At 50.3% G+C, this 21,828-nt stretch overlaps 1 protein-coding gene across 1 annotated transcript in view; it reads right to left on the reverse strand.

Annotated features, from left to right (window-relative positions):
• TGFBI (transforming growth factor beta induced) overlaps positions 1 to 21,371 on the reverse strand; it is a 33,401-nt gene extending 12,030 nt beyond the window's left edge. The window contains exons 1-7 of the mRNA XM_080673792.1: positions 21,179 to 21,371; positions 15,756 to 15,854; positions 5,990 to 6,054; positions 4,554 to 4,714; positions 4,058 to 4,222; positions 3,654 to 3,800; positions 1,347 to 1,488 (exon numbers count right to left, since the gene is read on the reverse strand). Coding sequence (XP_080529918.1) covers positions 1,347 to 1,488; positions 3,654 to 3,800; positions 4,058 to 4,222; positions 4,554 to 4,714; positions 5,990 to 6,054; positions 15,756 to 15,854; positions 21,179 to 21,312 — 913 coding nt within the window. The 5' untranslated portion in view covers positions 21,313 to 21,371. The remainder of the gene's footprint in view (positions 1 to 1,346; positions 1,489 to 3,653; positions 3,801 to 4,057; positions 4,223 to 4,553; positions 4,715 to 5,989; positions 6,055 to 15,755; positions 15,855 to 21,178) is intronic.
• Positions 21,372 to 21,828: the final 457 nt, after the last annotated feature.

A 21,828-nucleotide genomic window follows, 5' to 3' on the forward strand; every position in this document is an offset into this window, starting at 1 on the left:
CGATGGCAAGACCGCTATGGGAATGAGGCCTTGGGGATTTAGCTTCTCAGGGACGAAGGCAGGGGTGGGGTAGGAGTGACCTGCCAGGGCCACTAGCGGGGTGAGCAGAGCCAGTCTCCAAATGGGGCACACCAGCCTGGGGCTGCTTCTCGCCTGTCTGCCAACCCACTAATAACAACAGGACACTGTGGGATAAACTCATGGCCTCTGCCTTCTAGCTGCCAGTCAACCTACCCCCCTCCCTCCACCACAGAGGGCTCTTGCTTCAAGCAAACGGGTTACCGAATTGAGAAAGGCAGATGTGCATACAGTAAATATTAGGGGTGTTTTTTTCTCACTTTATGCTGAGATGCATCCACATCTCACCTCCTCCAGGAAGCCTTCCAGACCCCTGAGGCTGCAAGTGCCCACCCATGTCTTGCTCTCATGGTGAGTATCTCTGTCACTGTGACCTTTTTTAAGCCTGTCAACACCACTGGGTTTAAACTTCCTTGAAGGTAAAGGCTATAGCATGTTTACTTTGTGGCCCAAACCCTGGCTCAGGCCAGACACATAAAGGCAGCACAACATCTGGACACGGTAGATCCCCATCTGTGCTTTCAGCAGTGCGCCCATTCCTGTCCCTGCATGGCTGTAAGGAGAACCTTTTGCATTTATAGGAAATGCATCAGGCATTGTATATAGTACATTCCAAAGGTGGGCTTGAATAGATTCCAAAGAAATGAAGTTATCCCTGGGTTATATCTGGGAGGAATAAGGGTGCCTGGGGTACACAGGGGAATGGAAGCCTACTCCCCTTTGCAGGGGACTCAGGGATCACCAGGCAGCAGCTTAGTGGCCTTGGAGCTGAAGGGGGCACAGATCCTGGCCTCCCCTCCTAAACTCCTCACATGCTTGTTCCTTCCCTCTCCTCCAGCAATAATTAATACACCCCCTAACATAGAGCTCACTGAGAAGGTGAGTAAGGACCTGGCAATGAGAAGTCAAGAGTCGACTGTTACTGGTTTTTAACTATCATTCTCGATTATCCATGACACCCCTGGCCAGACATAGGAAGAGTTCAAGGGTCAGCATGATGATTCCATTTCAAGGATGTCGGGACCTGCCACCCCCTCCCGATATCACCAAGTTGCTGCCCACCTGGCAGCCTTGTTCTGACTTTGATTATTTGGGCCTTTAACTCTCCTCAAGTCTGGCCTGGACCTCCAGCTCTGCCTCCCTCCTCAGCCAACTGCAGGGAGCAACGAGATAGGATAGCAGATGGCTTGTCTATCTTGGATGAGAGCAGGCCTTGGGCTCAGTGTGGCTGCTCCCAGGAGGTGACAACATGAATTGAGGGTGCTCACCTCTCAGGGCCCCTGGGTCACCCAGGATCCGGTTCAAGGTCTCAGCAGGAATCTTCTCGAAGGCCTCATTGGTGGGGGCCAAGAGTGTGAACTGGCCATCACCTTCGAGCAGGGTGTTGAGCCCCGATGCAGCCACGGCAGCCTGTGGGGAATGGAGGGAATGGGGCGCTTCCTGAAGGCTTGGGGAATATCTGCAGACAAGAGACACACACAGCCTCACCAGTCCTCCCTCGGAGCCCAAGATGAAAAGGAAGGCCAAACCAAAGCTCACTTCCTACCATGGCCTGGGGGAGCTTGCCCAGCCTGAACCCCAGCCACTCTGGCCATGTCTCAGTTACTTCGTGTGCCTTCTCCCTTCCTACCTCCAGCCTGGGCCCTGCCCTCCCTTCTTTGCTTTCTGTGACTCCTATTCCTTCTTTAGGCCCTAACTAAAATGTCATTTCTCTAAGGTGGAGTGGGCGGTGACATCGCCTCCCACTCCACCTCACCCTGCCACTGCGCCCAATGAAAATGAGTCTGTTACACATACCTACACAGCTTGCTGTCCTTCTCAGGTTTTAATTAAATAGTTATTGGTAATAGTTATTGTGTAAGCCCCGTGCGTGTAAGGTTCAGATCACCCATTACCTACAGAGCAGCTAGAATGGCTTCCTGCCGCTCTCAGGATGAAGCTACACTCCTTTGCCAGGTCTGCAAGGCCTTGAAGGAGCTGGCCCCTGCTGACCTGGCCACACCCCCTCGCCTTGTGGTTACCTAGTTGTCTTTACTCTGGCCCCACTGGCCTCCTGCTTGCCTTTTTTTGTTTACTTCTACCCTCCCCTTTGCCCGCTGTGCTTTTGAAGCTGTGTTTTCTTTCCCTCTCTCTTTATTTATGTTTTTGTTGATTTTAGAGAGGGAGAGGGAAAGAAACATCAATGTGAGAGAGAAACATCAATTGGCCTCCTCCCGCATGCACCCCAACCAGGGATCAGGTAATTGAGCCTGCGACTTGGGCATGTGACCTGACTGGGAATCAAACCGGTGTCCTTGCAGTGCCCGGGATGATGCTCAACCAACTGAGCCACACTGGCCAGGTCTGAACTGCGTTTTGGATAACTGGCCGTTCTCATCCTTCAGGCCTCAATTGAAAAGTCACCTCTTCCAGAGAGACCTTTCCTGACCATCCAGTCCCAACTATCCTCCTCTGCTCACCACTTACTGACCATATGCTTTGCACAATCTGTGGAAACCTTGTTTGTTTCTTGTCTGTCTCCCCAGAAAGGCCATACAGGCCACTGAGGACAGAAATCTGTGTATCTTGTTCACCTCTCTTCCCTTGGCACACAGAACAATGCCTGGGAAGTAGCAGGTGCTTAACTAAGTATGTGTTTGCAGAAGGAAAAATGGGTGTTAGGAAGAAGCAAAGAAGGAATATTTGACAAACATAAACAGTAAGAAGAAGTCACTTGTTGGGGATCAACTGATGTTAATCAAAAGATGTGCCCCCCCATCAAATGTGACTCCCACTCTGTGGGAACATCATTCCTGTGCAGACTCCTGACCTCTGAGTGACCCGGAAGGAAAGCAGGGGAAGAGCTTAGACAGCAGGGCCCTCCAGAGCCACTTCCTGAGGCCACCCCAGTGCAGCCAGGCCCGGGGTGTTTTCTCTGTGTGTTGGAGATCTCCAGGGGAGGAGCCACCCCACTCCCACCCCGTGTCCATTGTGGTCAGGAAGTTCTCCTTGAATCAGGGCAAAAACCCTGACAGGGCAGCCTGTGTTCACTTCCTTTGAGCAGCGTTGCCAAGAGGAACGCCCGCTTACCACTCCAGTTGTAAGACTAAAGTCTTCTGGGCACTGGGGAAGGACAGGGTTCCATGGCCCTTTCCTGCTGGCCTGGGCTCCAAGGAAACATGGGTATGGCTGGAGCAGGGCTCATGGTGGGGACATGTGGTCAAGAAGTTCATGCAGCCTGACACAGGCCAACCCACAGGTGGGAACCATCACCTGGGAAGAAGAACCCTCCCGCCTCTGGAACCCACAGCGCAGGCCCCGGCAGCTCAGAGGACCCTGTCCTGCTGTGGCCACAAACCACTGAACTTCCTGGGGAAGCCAAGGAAAGGAAGGCTTTACAAAGGAGAAGACAGGCTGGGGGAATTGACAGCAGGCAGTTATGATGTTTCCTGTGGCCAAGCTGGATCTAATTAGGAGATTCCCCATGTTCATGGTGTTTAGAAGAACTTGCTCCATGTCCCCTGCATGTCTATGAATATGGAGATGCCCCTGCTCCTCCCACTGCCTCTGGGCCTCCTCCCAGGGCAGTCCCTCACCCGAAGGGTCTCGAAGGTGTCCTCGATCTCGATGATCTGCTGGATGTTGTTGCTGATGGTGGAGATGACCCTATCAATGAGGTGCACCACACCGTTGGTTGCATGGTGGTCAGCCTTCAGCAGCCGGGCACAGTTGACGGTCACGATCTGCCCAGAGAAGGAGTGAGGATGAGCAGTTAACACATCAGAGGCACAGTCTCGAAGCCCCAGGCAGGGAAGACACAGCACAGGGTGGTGTTCCACAAGCTGTGGAACCAGAGTCCGAGGAAAAGCAGGTGCAGGAGGCAGAGGATTACCTGCAGCTATGGCACCTGTGGGACCAAACCTCAGAAACCAGACCCCGTGTGGACCAGGAGTGAGCTCAATGTGGGCACAAGGCAATCTGTGTAACAGGGCTGCCCTACCCCATTGGGATAATGGTGGATTTGGATGTCCGAGTTCTGGTACATGGAGGTGAGGGCCATGCCGTGTTTCAGCTCGTCCGTCAGGACCCGTCTGTTCACCATGTGGTAGCGAAGGGCGTTGAGCAGCTCGATGTTGACATTGCTCACCAGGGAGTCCAGCACTTCCTAGAAGGTTAGTGTGACAGTTAGGGGGCTGCAGACCTCATGTTCAAGAGATGGGTCATTGCTATCCTGGCAAAGATGCTCTGAAGCCCCAGTGACCCAGGCCTCCATTCTGCCAAGGACCCCTCCTCAGAGAACACTGAGGTCTGCCTGTCCGGTTGGCAGCAACCTGGTGAGGTAAATTTTAGCTCAAGTTCCCTGGCTTTGTCTGAGGGTTAAGAGAAAAGTTTTCTGAAATCACTACAGAATCTCATCCTTCATGCCCACCAGCCCACCCCTCTGGGGAGTAAGGCAGCCCCAGTAAGAGTCCCCTGGGCAGAGGAGGTCATCTCACAGCTGACAAGGAAGCCCAGGCTTCGTTGCTGGGGGCAAAGATGGTGAAGCTGCCAGGCCCTTCCATCTCGGGCCTCAGTTTCTCTGTGCGGTCCGTGTACAGCTGAGTGGTGGTCGATCCAACGACTCCCAGCGTCTCGTAAAGGTTGGAGAGTGGTAGGGCTGCAGGGGGCAGAGGACAGAGGAGGGATGGGCCTGTGAGGCCAACCCCACCTGACCACACCTTCCCTGTCCATAGAGGACACACATCTGCAGGAGTGTGTGGGCAGGCCTGGAGCCAGCCTACCGGTGTTTAGGGGTGGGGGGTGGGGGGGGTTGTGCACGGAGCAGGGCTGAAGCTTGTCCCATGCTTCTTAAAATAACTCGGTCAAGTGCTTCCCTACTTGAACTCAACCAATTGGTAATTTTTGATCATTTTAACCACAGCAGAACAAAGCAAAGCTTTAGTTCACAGACATTTAGATAATACAGGCAGGAATGTACTGGTACACCAGAAATAGATATCCTAATTACAAACGAGTCTGACAGAATTATCTAGTTGTTGAAACTGGTTCCCAGAATGAAAGAATTTTGCAAGTCTTTGAGGTACTTTGTGTATTTACAAGTAGCTTAGGAGGGCCTTGGCCTCACACAGTGAGCGTAATGTTCATTTTACAGGGCGTGAAGCTAAGGCTCAAGGTTGAGCTGCCCTTCTGAGGCCTTGCTCCTTTCCCATTCCATATTTCCCACCTGTCCTTCTACTCAGGACAGGAATGCCATGGCGCAGACCATGCCAACCACACCTACCTCGTGATATTGGCACCAACCAAATTGTCCCCTTCCTTTTAAATCTGTCTCACATTCTCAACTAATAAAATAGCACATATTTCAAAGTTTTAAAAAATCTCCTCTGTATCATCCCTGGTGTGTATGGAACTAAAAGGAAGGCTCTGATGAAATTCACAGGTGCCACGCAGTCCTTGGCCTCATGTGGCCATTCGTGGCACCTTCGTTAACTGTGGACAGGCCCGCCTGGACTGCCACTCTCCTCCCTAAGAACTCCGATGGGCCACGTTTCCACAGAGCGACGTGGAGGTGACGTGGCGCTCCCAGCCCAGCCGGGGACCATGCCTATCCCATCTGCTCTCTAGCAGGGCTGGTCAGAAGCGCTGACTGTGTTTAGAATCACTCCCAGCCCACAGCCATAAAGGCCAGGAGCCTGAGAAGAGCACGGACAGGTGGTCAGAACTGGAGTCTGTCCCACCCCCTTGTCGAGGGGGTCAGCTCAAACAGGAAGGAACAATAGGAAACTCAGTTTCCAGCTTCAACCTTCTCGCCCTCATGGAGCCTAGAGGCAGAGAGCACACGGGGGGAAAGTCCACACAGCTCATCCCTCCAACCCCCACTCAGGCTCTGCTGCCTCCATCTGCACCAACAGGCAAGGCCTGGCTTATTCACCTGCTGGGCAGCCCTTCTCTCCCGGGACCTTTTCATATCCAGGACAGCACTCGTAGCTGATGACTCTGCAATGAGACACACAAACGCAGTATTAGCAGGGCTCCCCTCCTCCTCACAGGCCAACAGTCCTCTCTCCTGGAAGAATGGCCTCCACCAACGAGGAAGGGAAATGGCGGGTAAACATCCTGCTCGCGGAGGAATTGTTCAACTGTCATGTCTGTGCCTTTCATTGGCAAGGGAGCTTGTCACTCCTCCTTGGCTTTGCAGAATATTCCCAACGGCACCAAGAAATCCACCACATGGTCAGGGGACTGTGGCAGCACATTCAACAGTGGGATTTGAACAACATACCAAGAGCTTATATCTCCAATGTAATTCCTGGGGACCCGGCAGTTCCTGAGAGGCCGTGGGGAAAGAGCCCTGGACCTCTCCAGGCAGTCCCGCCTCATCTCTGGGACTCAGTTTCCTCATCTGTGGAAACTATGTGTGTTTCGTGTGATGGTCATTGGATTAAATCTCTCATGGCCTTCTAGCTCTCCATTTAATAACCAAAAGGATAGCATGTATATGATCAAGTTGTTCTCAGTCTTTACAATCAAACTTTAAAAATTATAAAAACAAAGCTCCTATTATCAAGATGCTTTTAAAAAATTTAAATTAAAAACCAAATTTTAATCAAGGAAAACATTTATATGGTTTCAAATGGAAAATATGCAAAGGATTATAGAGCAAAGTGTTCCCCATCCACTTTGATCCCTCGACAATCCCATCAACCTTCCAGGAGGTGAGCAATATTGCCAGTTTGCAAAAGACTCCTTGTATTTGGAGAAACAAGACTGGCAGTATACAGTTTTAAATGTTGAAATCATTTGGCAGAGAAACTTAAAACTTTCTCTTGTGCTAACTCAGACCAGTCCATCTTGGAATATTTACGTCCTTTCTGGGGTCTGAAACAGAGCTTCAGCTAACCTGGTATTCTGGGGAAGCCCCAAGAATTTCAAATATCATTGCAAGGAAGTCGCTGTTCTAAAAGCCTACACCTGAAAGACTTGCTTCACATCAAATCCCCAGGTGGTGCCTAAGGCCACCCCTGCACTGGCAGTGTGGGCACAGCCCCCGCTAGGCAGCCTGGAACTAGAGGCAAACAGCCATGTCCTGCCCCTCCCTTGGGGCAGTAGAGGACTCAGACTGGATTTTCCACAGAACAGCTCACCACTCTCTCAGGGGCTGTTTTATGACATCACCAGAAGAGAAGCAGGCAGATCGGAAAGAAACAGGGCTTGCAGTGGGGGCGGGCGCTTTCAAAGAGCCCATACATTCTGCTCTGATTAATCCACTGGAGTCATCTCAGGGAAGCCCTGGTGAGTCATGCCCATCTGTTATCCAAGGTGATGTTTCAGAGACGGACTGGCTAGGATTCTCAGGCTGCTGGGGGGCTACAGGCGTCATTGGCCAGAAATGCTCCTCGCCACCCCGCAGGGTATGGCTGAGGTGACAAGCCATGCACATTCTTCTTTGTCCTGTTCTCTCCATCTTTCTGCCTTTCTCCTCCCCCTTTTCTCTGGCCCTCCTCCCATCCTGTTCCTCTCTAATCTGTCATCCCTACACTTATAAGGCTAACCAGGCTGGTGGTTGCAGAACTCAGCTTGGCCGACCCACAATTTTATCTTTAAAACCTAAAGTAAAATGTGATGAATACTCAACCTCTCAAAGACAGTGTGGTGTAATAGAATAAGTACAAGAATTAGAAGACTTGTTGTGTGATCCATCAGTAACTAGCAAGATGACACTGAAAGTCCATTCTCTCTCAGTCTCAGTTTCCAGATCTATAAAATGGGATGAAGTTAAACTAGATGATCTCTAAGGTTCCTCACAATTTCACATTCACAATTCTGGTCAATGGTATTATTTCTACGGGGAAGAGGAACTCTATTTCAAAGAAGGAGAGTGCCAGCTTCTCCCAGCTAATCCTAGGGAGAGCTCCAAGCCTTGAGCCCACAGGACCAGGGAACACCCATGCATGGGATCCCCGGCTTTCTGTGATAAATACCAGGGTTCTCTTCTGGGATATGGGGTCAGGGTTAGGCCAAGCCCCCCAAAGTTTAGTTCCTTCCAAAAGTGCCTGGGTAACATTCCATGAAGTTGGAAAAGCACAACTGGAGGACCAGTCTTCTCCTCAAAGCCTTCCTTCTTCTGGGACCCTTCTACACATGGGCGCTACACACTCCATGCCTTGGAGCCCAGCCACGCTGGCCCTGGTGAGCCATGTGACTCACCAATGACTCTTCTTCCAGGGTGTTAGCACCTGAGTTCCATCCCAAAAAACCACAAGAGATCTCAACAGCTCAGGTGACTTCATCAGGAATTCACTGAGGACAAAAGAAAACCAACTCCTTAAGTGCAAACTGGTTCCTGCGGGTGGGGGAAGTGGTGAGAATGACAGGAGAAACAGGGCTGGGGAGGAGGGATGGATCTAAGCCGAAAAGTCTCAGTGTGCAGAAGGATACATAGATGGAATCAGAAAGCTGTAAGGACACTGAGGCACAAAGGGGTTTCCCAAGATCACAGCTGGGGAGCGGCATCTACGATTCTCCTCAAATTTCATCAAGTCCAATTCCTTTCCCATTGCTCTTGACAATGCACCTATTTGGGGAAAGCTGACTGATTTGGAAAGTTTGACACTGAGAGGACATGGGTTTCTCTCCACTGTGGTCAGAGCTAACCCTTGTCATAACTCACTGTGCCCGTCCAGGTGGGCTTTCTGCACCCATGTTCCCCAGCAGCCAGGTGTTGGTGGCACACTATCCCCAGCAGGGGCTCAGTCCCCCAGCTGAAGGCTTTTTCCTGGTTCTCTACCAAGAAGATTTCTCCTAATCCTCTCGCCCTGCTGACCTCTTCCTCTCCGGCCCTCCTGCTGCCCAGTCTGGCATCCAGGCACTCTCTAGGTGAGCAGGTGTCAGCCGTGCCTCTCAGCCTGAGCCTGGTAGCCCTGTGGGTTGAGATCTGTCACAGCTGGCAGTTTCCCTGCTCCCAGCTGCCCCAACAATACCAGCTCTCCTTAGAGCCTGTCTGCTTGGCCCAGAGAAGCAAAGAGCAGCTGGAAACTGAAGACGGTCCATTGAGACAATCTTGACCAAATCTTTCTGGACAAGCAGTCTCTGTTTTCTGGCCCTGGAGAGAATACACATGCTGTGGGGAGATGGGGCTGGGGGCAACCATAGGGGCATGGGCCTAATGCCATCTCTCTAGGATGAGGGCAGCAAAGGATGGAGACCATGGGGAGCCCCCATCATCTATGTCTCCCTAGTTCATGGGCTTCTCTGTGTAGAGAGGACCAATTTGTTGGTCTTTGAATTGAGCCTCATCAGCAAAAGCTGTTCTACTTAAAGGCTCCTCGCTCTCCTTGGCCTGACACAGTCCAATAAGTAAAAACGTTAGGTCAGAAAAGGCAGGAGACACTAATTTTTTTTGTTCTAGCTTCTCTGGTCAGAAGAACAATTTGAGGAAGAAAGTGAGGGAAGGTGTCTGATTTAAAAGGGCAATTGGGGAAGGTAAAAATGTAGTGTCAATCCAAGGTCTAAGAATAGAGATTCGTGGGAAGCTCTCCTTCAGCCCCCTCTAAAATGTTTACTCATGATTGGATTAAGAAAGAATTATTGGTGTTTTTCTCCCTAAATAATCTTCCCAGAAGTTAATGTAATAAGTTAAAACAATCACTCTCTCCCAAGTATGCTTCATGCTTTTGGCTGTCTGCCGTGGCTGTAAATACCCTAGAGATGGACTAGCCCCTGGATGTAGGTGGAGCAAGGAACGGAGCCTGAGAGCCGGTTTCCTGTGACAGAAGGTAAACCATTCAGTGTGTCATGATTTCCAAGAGGAATCCCAGAGCAAACACAGACCAACATTGTCTAGACATCCAACATGCCCGGCAGCCGGGCTGCCTGCAGTGGTGTACTTCTGCACTGCTGGCCTGGGAAACTCAGCTGAGCTTTCTTGGGCCTCCCAGAAGAAAATCAAAATGTTGAGCCTGCTGGTGAAAAAGGGCTTGTTTTAACCTAAGGTCCATCCCCAAAGACCTCACCACTACCCCATTCACCAGGGTGTATCTTGGTTAGTGATGCGACTATCTTCAGAAAATGTAGTTGTTTTCTTGGGGGAATCTGTGTGTTTTGTGAGGCCATTTTGGGGCTTCTGGATGGTGACCGTGTCTCCTCCGTTCCCATGCCCTTCATCATCTCACCAGGGATGTTGGGGAGGCCCCTCGTAGCAGAATGATACCAGACTGGGGGTGAGCAACCAGGAGAAGGTTGGTGACTCTGGGCCAAATGGCCTCTGCTGACCCTGAGAAGGCCTTCTCCCTGGGGCCCAAAGCCACAAGTTTTGGGGCTGTAGAGAGAAACCTGGGGCAGTTCACCCAGGCCCTTTAGGGCTGCTCACCCGTGGATCACTGACTTTAACCACTAGCCTTGATTCTCCCTGGGGCAGCAAAGTAGAGTAGCAGACCTCCCCACTGACCAGCAGGTGGCTTTGAGCAGGCTCCCTAGGCTTGCTGAGCCTCAGTCTCCCCATGCTGATCTGATAGGGTGATTGTGAGAACCGAATGAGCTTACATAGGAAAGTCACTTAACAGAGGCTTCATATTTACTAAGTGCTCAGTTGTTGGGCTTCTTCTAAAAAAAAAAAAAACTCCAGGTATACACTTTAAAATTGAAGTTAGATTAATAACTTCATTGAAAGTAATGTCCTACATGAGACCACTGATCAAATCACATTGTAATAAATCTCTCGTAACACATCTATATGACTCAATAGTTAGGGCCTGTATTAGTTTCTCATTGTTGCTGTAACAAATTATCACCATTTTAGTAGCTTATAAAAACACAAATTTATTATCTTACAGCTCTGGATGTTAACGTCAGAAATTGGCCTTATGAGGCTAAAATCAAAGGCTGCATTCCTTCTAGAGCAGTGGTTCTCAACCTCAGCAGCGGTCGCGACCCACAGGTTGAGAACCGCTGCTGTAGAGCCTAAGGCCATCGGAAAACACAAATATTTACATTACGATTCATAACAGTAGCAAAATTACAGTTATGAAGTAGCAACGAAAATAATTTTATGGTTGGGGGTCACCACAACATGAGGAACTGTATTAAGGGTTGCGGCATTAGAAAGGTTGAGAACCACTGCTCTAGAGGCTCTAGGGAAAAATCCATTCCTTATCTTTTCCAGCTTCTGGAGGCTACCTGCATTTCTTGGCTTGTGGCCGCATCACTCCAACTTCAGTTTGCATTGTCACATGTCCTTTTCTGACTCTGACCCTCCTGCCTCCCTCTTGTAAGGACCCTTGGACTCATCTGATAATCCTGGATAATCTCCCCCTCTCAGGACCCTTAATTTAATCATATCTACAAAGTTCCTCTTTCCTTGTAAGGGAACATGTTCACAGGTTCAGAGAGTAGAATGAGGACATCTGGAGAGGGTCATTATTCTGCCCACCACAGGGCCATTCCCCAGATGGTATATGGATTCACAAAAATACTCAACAGAACAAAATTCCATGTCAGCTAAGCTGCCTCCTAGGAGTTTGCAGAATGGGATAGAACCTCCAGGAAGCCCTGCCAAACAGAGGTGTTTGGTGTACGGACAACCCTTGGTGTTGGGTGTACAACAAATCTCAGCTATTTTGGAGCAGATTTCCCATGGTTCCCAGCTGGCTGGACAGGGAATATGAATTAGGAAAGGAGGTGCTGGTGTGTGTCTGGGGACAGCCTGGCTTCCCTAGATAGCTTCTCACCATCCTCTTCTTATTTCTCGTGTGACCAAGGTTGTGGGATACAGGAAAGGGAGGCCAAGGAGGGCTCTTCTTCAGCGTCACTGTAACGTCTCTGGCTGCCCCACCACAATGAGAGCTACTGGAAATAGCCCTGCCAGCTGATGAAAGCTCAACCATACACTGGCTGGCTTGCTTTGTAAGAGACACATCTCTGAGCTTTAATGCAGCACTGAAGAAGTATTAATATTTCAGCCCCTGGGCAAAGCACAGCACTGCTTGCTACTAGAGAAAGAGGGGTGTCCTGCCAGCTCATCCTGGCTCTGGAGGAGGGCTTTTGTGCTTGTGAGATGTGTTGCTTGTGAAACAACTTCAAGACTTTTGGAACGGACAGCTGCCACTCCAACCTGCCAGCTCCCACTGGCCTCCCGGTGCCACGTTTATGATGTCTGAGCTCCTGCAATGACTAGTACAGTCTCATGATGTCAACTCCGACTTGGCTGCTAACTAGGCCTCCCTCTCACCGGGGTTTGCACAAAGGAGTCCTGTTGAGAGGCAGGGAGGCTTCCTGACCACAATTTCCTGCACCACCGCTCAAGCTGCTGCATGTAAAAATTTTATGGTTGCTGATCAGACTGGAGCCTAAAATCAGAGTGGGATGCCGTCTCCCTCATAACTCTCTTTGTCTGGTTAGCTATTGTATTACTCTGGTGCTCTTTAGGGTCTGAAATAAAAGCTAACTTAAATTTCCAAGTAATAAAATTCACTCAAGTTACTAAATAGAGGCCCACTGGTAACCGCTTCCTGTAATAAAATCCATATGCTGGCTTGACAAATAGCACCAAAGACTCTGGTTCTTCTCTTTTAGGAAATGCAGAAAAATTATTGTCTGGGAACGAAGTCATGTCCCCTGAGAGGCGTGCTAAGTGTGGCCAGTGCCCTCCCTCCCTCCCTCCATGGAGGTGGCTCCAGGTTCCCTGGGTCTCTGTGTGACCTGACACTACAAAGTCTTCACAAACTCCCCATACCCTCCCCTCCCCACCCCTGTGCTTGGTGTCGCTTGTCTGCTTTCATGTTCATGTCCTCCTTGGTCTTGGGCCTCTTGGCGACCTGTGCTGTCTCCTTCCCTATGACACTTTGCACCCTTTCACCCCAATATACACTTTTTGCTCCAGCCTCCTCCCTGGGGTCTTGCTGAGAAAGTTCCCACTGCCCAAATTTGCCCCCGACTGAGATAGGCCTCTGTCTAACCACCCCCCTACTCCTCATTTACCAGTCTGGTCCTCACCCACATAAATGTGCTTAGGGACCCATTTTCACCAGGATGACATCAACTCCAGCCAGCACAGCTCTCTCCTCCTGACCACTCCTGGCACTTAATTCCTAGGGATCACATGGCAGCTCTGACCTGGGCCTCGGTCCTGGGCATACCAGCGAATGGTGAGGCTGATCTTTCTCAGCTCTCTTGGGGACAACGGAGATAAGTTCAACTCCTTCTTCTGTCCCTCCCTGGGTTCTCTGACCTCTCCCAACTCAGCTCCACCTTCCTGACATGCACATAGTGTTCCAGGAAGGGACCCTCTTGCCCTAGATCATGAAGTTTTATATCAACTCATGTTTTTCTATCCCCATTTCCTCTTTTGAAGCTGCCTGAAGCAAAGGCCACACTGAAAAGTTGAAAGTACATATTGTCCGCTCTGGTTTTGTAAGGCCAGGCTGACGGCTGGGCCTGGCACTGGGCTCTGCTTGATTCCACCGTATACCTTGTTTTCTGCACCCACACCCTACCCACTTATTCCCTTTCCCAGTGTCCGGGATGCCCTGCCCTCACTGCTGTGACATGACATCACGTGGCCACACTCAAAGCCCAACCTGCCCAGAGGGGAAGACTGGGTCATCAGGACACTGGCCAGCACACCACTGTGCCGCCTGTGCCTTTCCTGGCACACAGATGGAGAAGGGCGCAGGTACAAGGGCCAGTACGCCAAGGCAACTCACCATCAACAGCAGTGTCAGCCTGGGAACTGCCGGGGAACATTATCAGTCTGCTGTTAACTATTCAGGCAAATGCCTCAACACAGGGCCTCCTGAAATACCAGGGCCGATGCCACCCTGCTGCCAGCTGGACATCACATTCCCATTTTTAGGGAAACTGGTACTGACACAAAGGCAGAGCTCTTTGAAGCCCAGACTCTGACATGCAGAAGAGATGTGCGCTTGGTACAGATGTTCTGGTCACCTTCCAAGAAGCAATTATATGGGGCTTGGCTTGGTGTTGAGTAATTAACTGTTTATTTAAGCAGATAAGTACGCACATGGGAAAAATCAGAGTACTAAAGGTTTTCTTTATTTTTTTTTTAACTTGAGCACCATGAAAGGATGTGTGGTCCATAATTTGCATAATCTCTTTGCAGAAATAGCAGAAGAATTATCCCTGGGTGTTTGTTCACTGAACCCCGAAGGTGTGTCCTCTTAGCTCACTCAACCCTCAGCTTTGAAGCTGGGCTTGGTCAGGTGGGAGCCCGCTGTCCTGGACCTGCCCTTGACAGGCTCCCAGGGGGCTGCTGGCTTCTCCCCAGCTCTGCCGTGGTCCCTAACACTCTTGATTCATACTAGGATGGACTAACATAATAAGGATCACAGTCAGGATATTCATTTCCATTTTAAAGGAAGAGCATTTTCCCTTCCTTCAGTTGGTTATGAAACTGGAAGAGATATCTGCTCAAAAGCAATGTCACAAACAATACTTAAAAACAACAACAACAACAACAACAACAACAACAACATGGGAAGGTGTTCAAGATAGTAGCTTAGGGTCTCATAATCCTTCTCTTATGAGACAAGAGGAGGGTCAGGCCCTCCCAAGTGGCTCAGGAGGTTTCGCACAGCACATCTTCCTGTCTGCAGGAGAGAGCCAGCTTTGAGATCTGTTGACAGTCGGCGCCAACACAGATTAGGTTTCCACGAAATTCTGTTAGAACATGCACGCCGCCCCGTTCCCACCAGGCAGCAGGTGGCTGAGTGCATGCGCCTCCCTGCATGCTGACAGAGGCACCAACAAGCCCCGCTGTAACCACATCGGTCCACACCCCACTGGCACTCTCACTTCTGTTTGTGTGGCCTAGATTTGCAACTTCTAGGGGTAATAAGAATAGTAGGTGGCCTCTCACGTGCATTATTTCATTCAATCCTCCTGTAATCTCATAAGGTCTTCCTATTGTTATTTCCATTTCACAGATGAGGTAACTGAGGGCTCCCAGGTAAAGCAACTTGCCCAGGGAAGCGGCAAAGCCAGGGTTTGAATTAGGGAGTCTGAGCCTATATTCTTAAGATGCTACGCTGACTCATAATTGCATATTTCTAGGCGCTTTAAGTCTTTCTGGGGTGTTTACCTCAGAGCAGGAGTGGTACATAAATCCACCACAGGCTGGTGGCATCTCCATAACGATAATGTTTGTATCATGTAGTGAGGATTAAAAAACTCACACGCACACACATACATGCTTCTTGTAATCTCAGATCAGCCCTGAAAAATGTATCCAAGTCTTGTCAGGAGCCTTAAAAATGCAAAACAGCCGAAACCGGTTTGGCTCAGTGGATAGAGCGTCAGCCTGCGGACTGAAAGGTCCCGGGTTTGATTCCGGTCAAGGGCATGTAACTTGGTTGCGGGCACATCCCCAGTAGGAGGTGTGCAAGAGGCAGCTGATCGATGTTTCTCTCTCATCGATGTTTCTGACTATCTATCCTTCTTCCTTCCTCTCTGTAAAAAATCAATAAAATATATAAAAAAAAATGCAAAACAAAACTGGCCAGCTTACTAAAACTGCCACTCCCAAGCACACGGTTCCCTGACACGTTTGCACACGCATCTTCCAGGCTCCCTAGGCAGCGTGACCTTTCAGAAGGCTGGCACAGGTCTGAGGGGACCTGCACCTGGCGGACAGGGAGCCCAGCCTCCTTGGTGGCTGGTGATCTTCGGAGGTTACAGATACTCACGTTGATTTGCCACAGATTTTCCTCTGGTACCACTGCTTGCAGTTGGTGAAGTACTTTTTGTTGGTGCCGATGAGCTTCTGCACAGCACACACGTTGGGGCTGCAAAGAAAGCAGCAGCAGCGTCAGCATGTCCACCCCGCCTCCATGTCCTTCCCACCCCGTGGGCCCTCCTGGCTCATTTGAACATTCTAGATGTGGAGAAGATACAGTCATTCAGTCTTGGTACCAGACGGTGGCTTGCGGCAGACGTTGATCCTCCTGACCTAGATTTCCATCAGCTTCCTATAAGTTTCCCTCCAAATTAAAAATTGCCAAAGTAAATCACACATAGACATAACTTCCTCGTGTAAGTATCTTTCTTTGACATGGACATTGGGTACATGGAAGTAAAAGCATCTTAAATGTTTTTAGATTGTATGTTACCAATTGAGATAACTAGCTAAGTAAAAGCTGTGGGTTTGCTAAGTAAATAAAGCAACTTCCTGAGAAGCCCCCAGCCTTTCTCTGCATCTCCACCCACACTGACCTGTGCTCTAACTTGTCATCCCAGTGCACAGGCGGCCTGGTCTGGGTCCCTGCACCTCCCAGGCAGCTCCACACACAGCCTCTGCGTCCCGAGGCCAGCTGCCTGGTTCCCAAACACAACCTAGCCAAGTGCCACCCTAGAAACTAGAGGGCACAGCTGGCTGCTGTCGGGACCTTGGCAAGAGACGCTCTCCCACTGAACTCTGTCATTCATACTTAGGCCCCAGCTCCAGTCTCACTTCCCCCCAAACGCCTTCTTCCGGCATCCCAGGTGACACTCTTCTTCTAACTCTGACCTGGAACATTCTAGATGTGGAGAAGATACAGCCCTTGTTTTACCCTGGGCACCAAGCAGACTCCTATAACTGAGCAGCATGTGTATGTCTCGGCTCTTCAACTACCTTCAAAGAGCCTTAAGGGCAGGAGCTCTGCCTCATTCTTTCTTTTATGTTCTAGATGGAGCCTAGCGCCACACCAGGATGAAAGAGCAGCTTGGAATGAACTTGAATGAACAGAATAAAAATACAGTGGAACCTTGTTTCTCGAACTTAATTTGTTGAAGAAGGCTGTTTGTGAAGCGATTTGTTCGAAAACGGAATCATTTTTTCCCGTTAGAAATAATGTAAATTGAATTAATCCATTCCAGACCTTCAAATGATTCCCTGTTTTAACCTTTCTTATATACATGTCTAATGTACTGTTTAATTTATTGAACCACCCCCTACTAGCCTTAAAGGAATTTTTCTGCCTCAGAAATGCTATAACTGATTTTCATTTATCCAAGCAACAAGTTTTTCTACCTACTCGATTGCCTGTGATTGTTTTGTGAGCACTTTCACACCCTTAGCAACATTAGCACTCTTGATGGCCTCTTTCTGTTTTAAAATTGTGCTAATCACCCATTTCACTAGCAACGAAAGCTTTCTCTCCTTTGTTGCCTGAGAGACACTTTTTGTCATGCTGAGGTATCAGCATGAAAGGGCTGTCAGGTGGAAAACTGAAGTTTTGGTTGACAACAGAAGCATTTTTTGTCTGTGAACAACTTGGTGGAAAACAGAATTGTTCGAGATGGGAAACATCCAAGAACCAAGTTTGACTGTACTGCTCCCAGGGCCACCCAGTTCGGAAGGATCCTCGGAAACTGAGGAGAAGTCATGTGCAAATGCCCTTGGGTCCTGCTGAGAAGCCTTCTTTCCCAGAGCGATGGGGTTCTGGTTTTGTGTATTTTATTCTAGCATCTCAAGTCCTGACCCAAACCATGCGCAGGCCATGTGGCAGCAGGGCCTTCATTAGGCTCCTGGGCAAAGAGGTAGATGTGGTGACCACTGGGAGGGGGGTCTCCCTGAGCTGGAGGCAGGCAGTTCATCTGGCTGAATCACAAGTCAGAGGAAAGCAAAGCAAAGAGGCTGCAGGCTTTCCTTAACCTCTGTGCCCACAGAAGGTCAGGTATCATTCTTTCATATAAATTCCTCTGTTACTTTAAAATGCAACCAATAGGCATCATTGGACATGCATGGTATTTTTTAGGAAGGCATTGATGAGAACATGGTCAGTTCTCAAGTACCCACTGCCAGTTATTGGGCCACAGAGCAGCCTGGCCCTTCATTTCTCCACCCAGGTGGCTGTCACCTTTTGTCCAGGTTGTGGTTCAGGAAGCAAAGGTTAGTAAGCCAAGAAGGCACAGTAAATATTACTGAGTGAATGTAAGAACCTGAGGGCCAGAGAAAAGGCTGGAGAGGAAACCACAGGCTTGCAGGGAGGAGAGCTCATGTCCCCTTAGGCCTAGCTGTTTTGGCCAAATGCCCACATCTCCCAGAGCATTTTAACAAGAAGCCACCTTGCTTCTGCTTGCTGTCTGGGACTCACAGGTTACAGCAGTCCCCAAATAACCCCTGGAGAGTTCCTGCTGGCCACACTCCAGACCTAGGTGTACGAACTCAGAAGTTCTTCTATCTGACCAAGCAGGAAACAATTACTGTCGAATTCCCTGCAACTTTCCGTAGGCGTTTGGCAAATCTTCATTGAGTCTCTTGTGGATGTGGCTCTAACATTCCTCTGAGTGAGTTTCCACCGCTGCTGCCTTTTGAGACAGGAGCAGAGGCTGGGGGTTGCTGTAACTCCATCTTCCCCCGACATGAGGGTGAGAGGGGTGGGCTATGCACATAGGGAATTGATGCTGAAGTTTAACTAAAATGGGCAAGCCACTTCTGGACCTTCAGCCTCAAGCACAGCAGCTCTGCTGTTCAACTTGGACTTGAAATCCAGTGCTTCAGGAAATTCAGTCCCATTTTGGTTGGTGGTATTAGGAAGTATGATTGCATTTTTACTTCTCTTTCAGTCATTTTTTCTTCCCTATAGCAACACAGATACAGCTGGGAGTAAAGAGACCACGTCATACTCACTACTCTCCCAACAGCTTTCTGTGTTTGGACTAAGTTATTCCATCTCACTAAGCTGCAGTCTCTCCATCTGTAAAATGGGAACACGAACAATAGGTGCAATACTGGTGATGGGTAATACAGGGCAGTACACCAGCAAGGCACCCTCATTATTTTTTTCTTTCACATCTTGGAGCACACTGTAGTTCCTTAAGATAGCAAAGAGATTTTTCTTCCCTTTTCACCAGTTTTCACTGTGAATAAAGGTTATCCCTTTCACACAGGGTGCCACACCCATGGGCCAGGGAGGCAGCCCTGTGGTATTTTCAGGGACAGTTAGATCAGAGTAAAGGCAATTGTGCCTGCAACCATTTTGTCACAGTACCTGCCTGTGCATCCAGACTTTACTGGAGGAGGGGGTGTTCATGTGCCTTCTTAGACCATTCTGCCCATCACAGATCACTACAGGCCTTTCCAACTGCATGGCAAGAGGCTAATCAAGAGGATTAGCCTGGCCCTGGCTGGGTGGCTCAGTTAGTTGGAGCATTGTCCCATACACTGAAAGGTGGCAGGTACGATTCCCAGTCAGGGCACAATCCCCATCATGGCATATGCGGGAGGCAATCTGATCAATCAATGTTTCTCTCTCTCTCTCTCTCTCTCTCTCTCTCTCTCTCTCTCTCTCCCTTTCCTTCCTGTCTACTCTCTCTAAAAATCAATGGGAAAAAAACATCCTGGATGAGGATTAACCACCAGCACCAACAAAACACCCAGGATTAGCCTGCAGGAGTATTAGGGGTGGGGAGGTGAACAGGTAAGATATTAGTTCATCTAATACCTGAAATTCATAATAAAGAGCATTTGCATTAAAAAAAATACCCTGTTTTCTGGCTGGTTAGTGTCTCTTCTGTACTCTGAAGGGAAGGAGGTTTGCAATGCAGATGGTTCTTGGTGGAACTCTATCAACACCTTTGGGGAAGTTTCACTGTGGTGTGCACAGACATCATTCTAGGGGACAGTGCCACAGGGTATATTATAGAGGTCTTCTCCTTAGTGGCACAGAGGAACACAACCCTCCCAGGCAGATACTATAGCACCCTTCATTTGCAAGAAAGGCAGAGGGACAAAGGTGAGCTGGGCAGAGACAATGAAAATGCCAGTTGCTCACATTTTGACTTTTATGGCTTACGTCCCCCTCATCTTTCTGACCTGTCCCCTCATCCTTTTGTACCAGCCTAAGTCAAAGGTGTTTCTGCCTCTTCCCGAAAGACCCCACGCCACCCTGGTGCTCTTCTCTTTCTGCGAAGGTATTGAGTCTGTGGCATGGCCTGGCTTGATTCCACTCAGCAGTGGCCAGACTCACTCCCAGTAGCCTCCCTCCCTGCATCCCTGGGTGCCTGAAAGGCCAAGTAAGTGCCTAAGGCCACAGGCAGAGGTAACAAGGAAACAACACCCACCCAGCCCAGAGCAGTCCTGGGTGGGAGCCAAGGCTTTGCAAAGTCCTAGAAAGTCAACTCTAATCACGCCCAGCAGTGAATTTTGATCTGACTACAGATCCCCTCGTCACTTCGCATGGTGGTCTGGTCTCTGCCTGGGTGCGAATGTCTGGACCCAGAGCCATTTGGGCCGCTACACTACAACTCTATCCACAAATAGTTTTACCAAGCTGTGAAAAAGGAGTAGGTGCAGCCTGCTAGCGGTAGAGCCTAAGACCATCGGGAAACACAGATATTTACATTACGATTCATAACAGTAGCAAAATTACAGTTATGAAGTAGCAATGAAAATAATTTTATGGTTGGGGGTCACCACAACATGAGGAACTGTATTAAAGGGTCGCGGCATTAGGAAGGTTGAGAACCACTGCCCTAAGGAATATCTGCAATGACAATGTCCCAAATTTGCAAACTTAGCTATTATTTAAAGAGAGATTCCAATCCTGGTTCTAGTTTACACTGCAGGATCATGGGAAAGTGGTGTCCCCCTCTGGACTCAGTTTCCCCATCTGTACAATGTGTGTGAGGCCATGGAATTCTCCTGCTCATCTGGCAGGGGAGGAGATGCCACACTGCCTTTACTGCCCTAGCTGTGCCCAGAGAGTGCTGTCAGGTGCCAGGTGGTGGGCATAGGACCCGGCCCGGTGAGCAGGAACCTAGGGGACGTGGCTGCTGCCAGCCTGTGTGGCCCCAGTGCCACCTGTGGAGGTGCTGGCCAAGGACCTGACTGGACGGGCATATGTGCACTGTTGGGTACACGCGTTGCCCTGGCCAACTTCCCACTTTTCTCCTGTTTGCTGAGAGCAGAAGCTAAAAGCCAGGGTTGGGAGTCTCATGCTCTTGCCTGAGTCTGGGGTCGCTGGTCCGCTCTTCCACCCCCTTCCTCTGCTGGGCTTTCCCTCCACCATCCCCTCCCTCTCCCCACTTCACGCAGGGCTGGTGCCTCAGAGGGAGTGCCCCACGCTATTGGCTTTGTCCCGCGTCCCCAGCCCGTCCCTGCCACCCCAGCGGGCGGCCGGCTTACCCATGCTGCCGGCCCCGGAGCCGGCTGTGCTGCAGCACCAGCTGGTAGGGCGACTTGGCAGGGCCCGTCTGCGTGGCGGTGGGACCCAGGGCCAGCGCCAGGGCGAGGGGCAGCAGCCGCAGGATGAGCGCCATGGAGCGAGAGAGGACGCGAGGAGTGCTTGCTGGCCGGGGCGGTGAGAGCGCCTCCGCTGGGGACCGGCTAATAAGCGGGTGGTGAGAGGCGGGAGGCCGGGTGGGTGGGTGGAGGCGGGAACCCAGTGCCTCCCCGCTCCGCCCCCTGCCCGCGGGCCAGGGCTGTGAGGCTCCGCTCCCTCTCCTGGCCGTCCAGCCCTCCCTCCCTGCGCCCCCCTCCCCCCCAACCTGCTAACTGGCACCAAGGCTACAGGTCCTGGGAAAGGAGAGGCTCCAGTGAGGGGTAGCTGTGCCCCAGGCTCTCTGCACACCTCCCTCCCTCCTGGAGCCCGCAGGACCTGACCTCAAAGAGCCTTCAGGGTCTTGAGGCTACAAAACATTGCCCGAAGTGGGGACAGAGGCGATACTGAGCCCCACAATACTCCCCCCAGCAGACTTGCCTCTGCATTCCAGGAGCACCCCTCTCTCCCAGGCTTGCTAACTGAAAGATAAGGAACGAAGCCCAAAGAATGCGGG

This window comes from Plecotus auritus, assembly GCF_963455305.1.
Source record: "Plecotus auritus genome assembly, chromosome: 6".
Lineage (NCBI taxonomy): Eukaryota > Metazoa > Chordata > Mammalia > Chiroptera > Vespertilionidae > Plecotus > Plecotus auritus.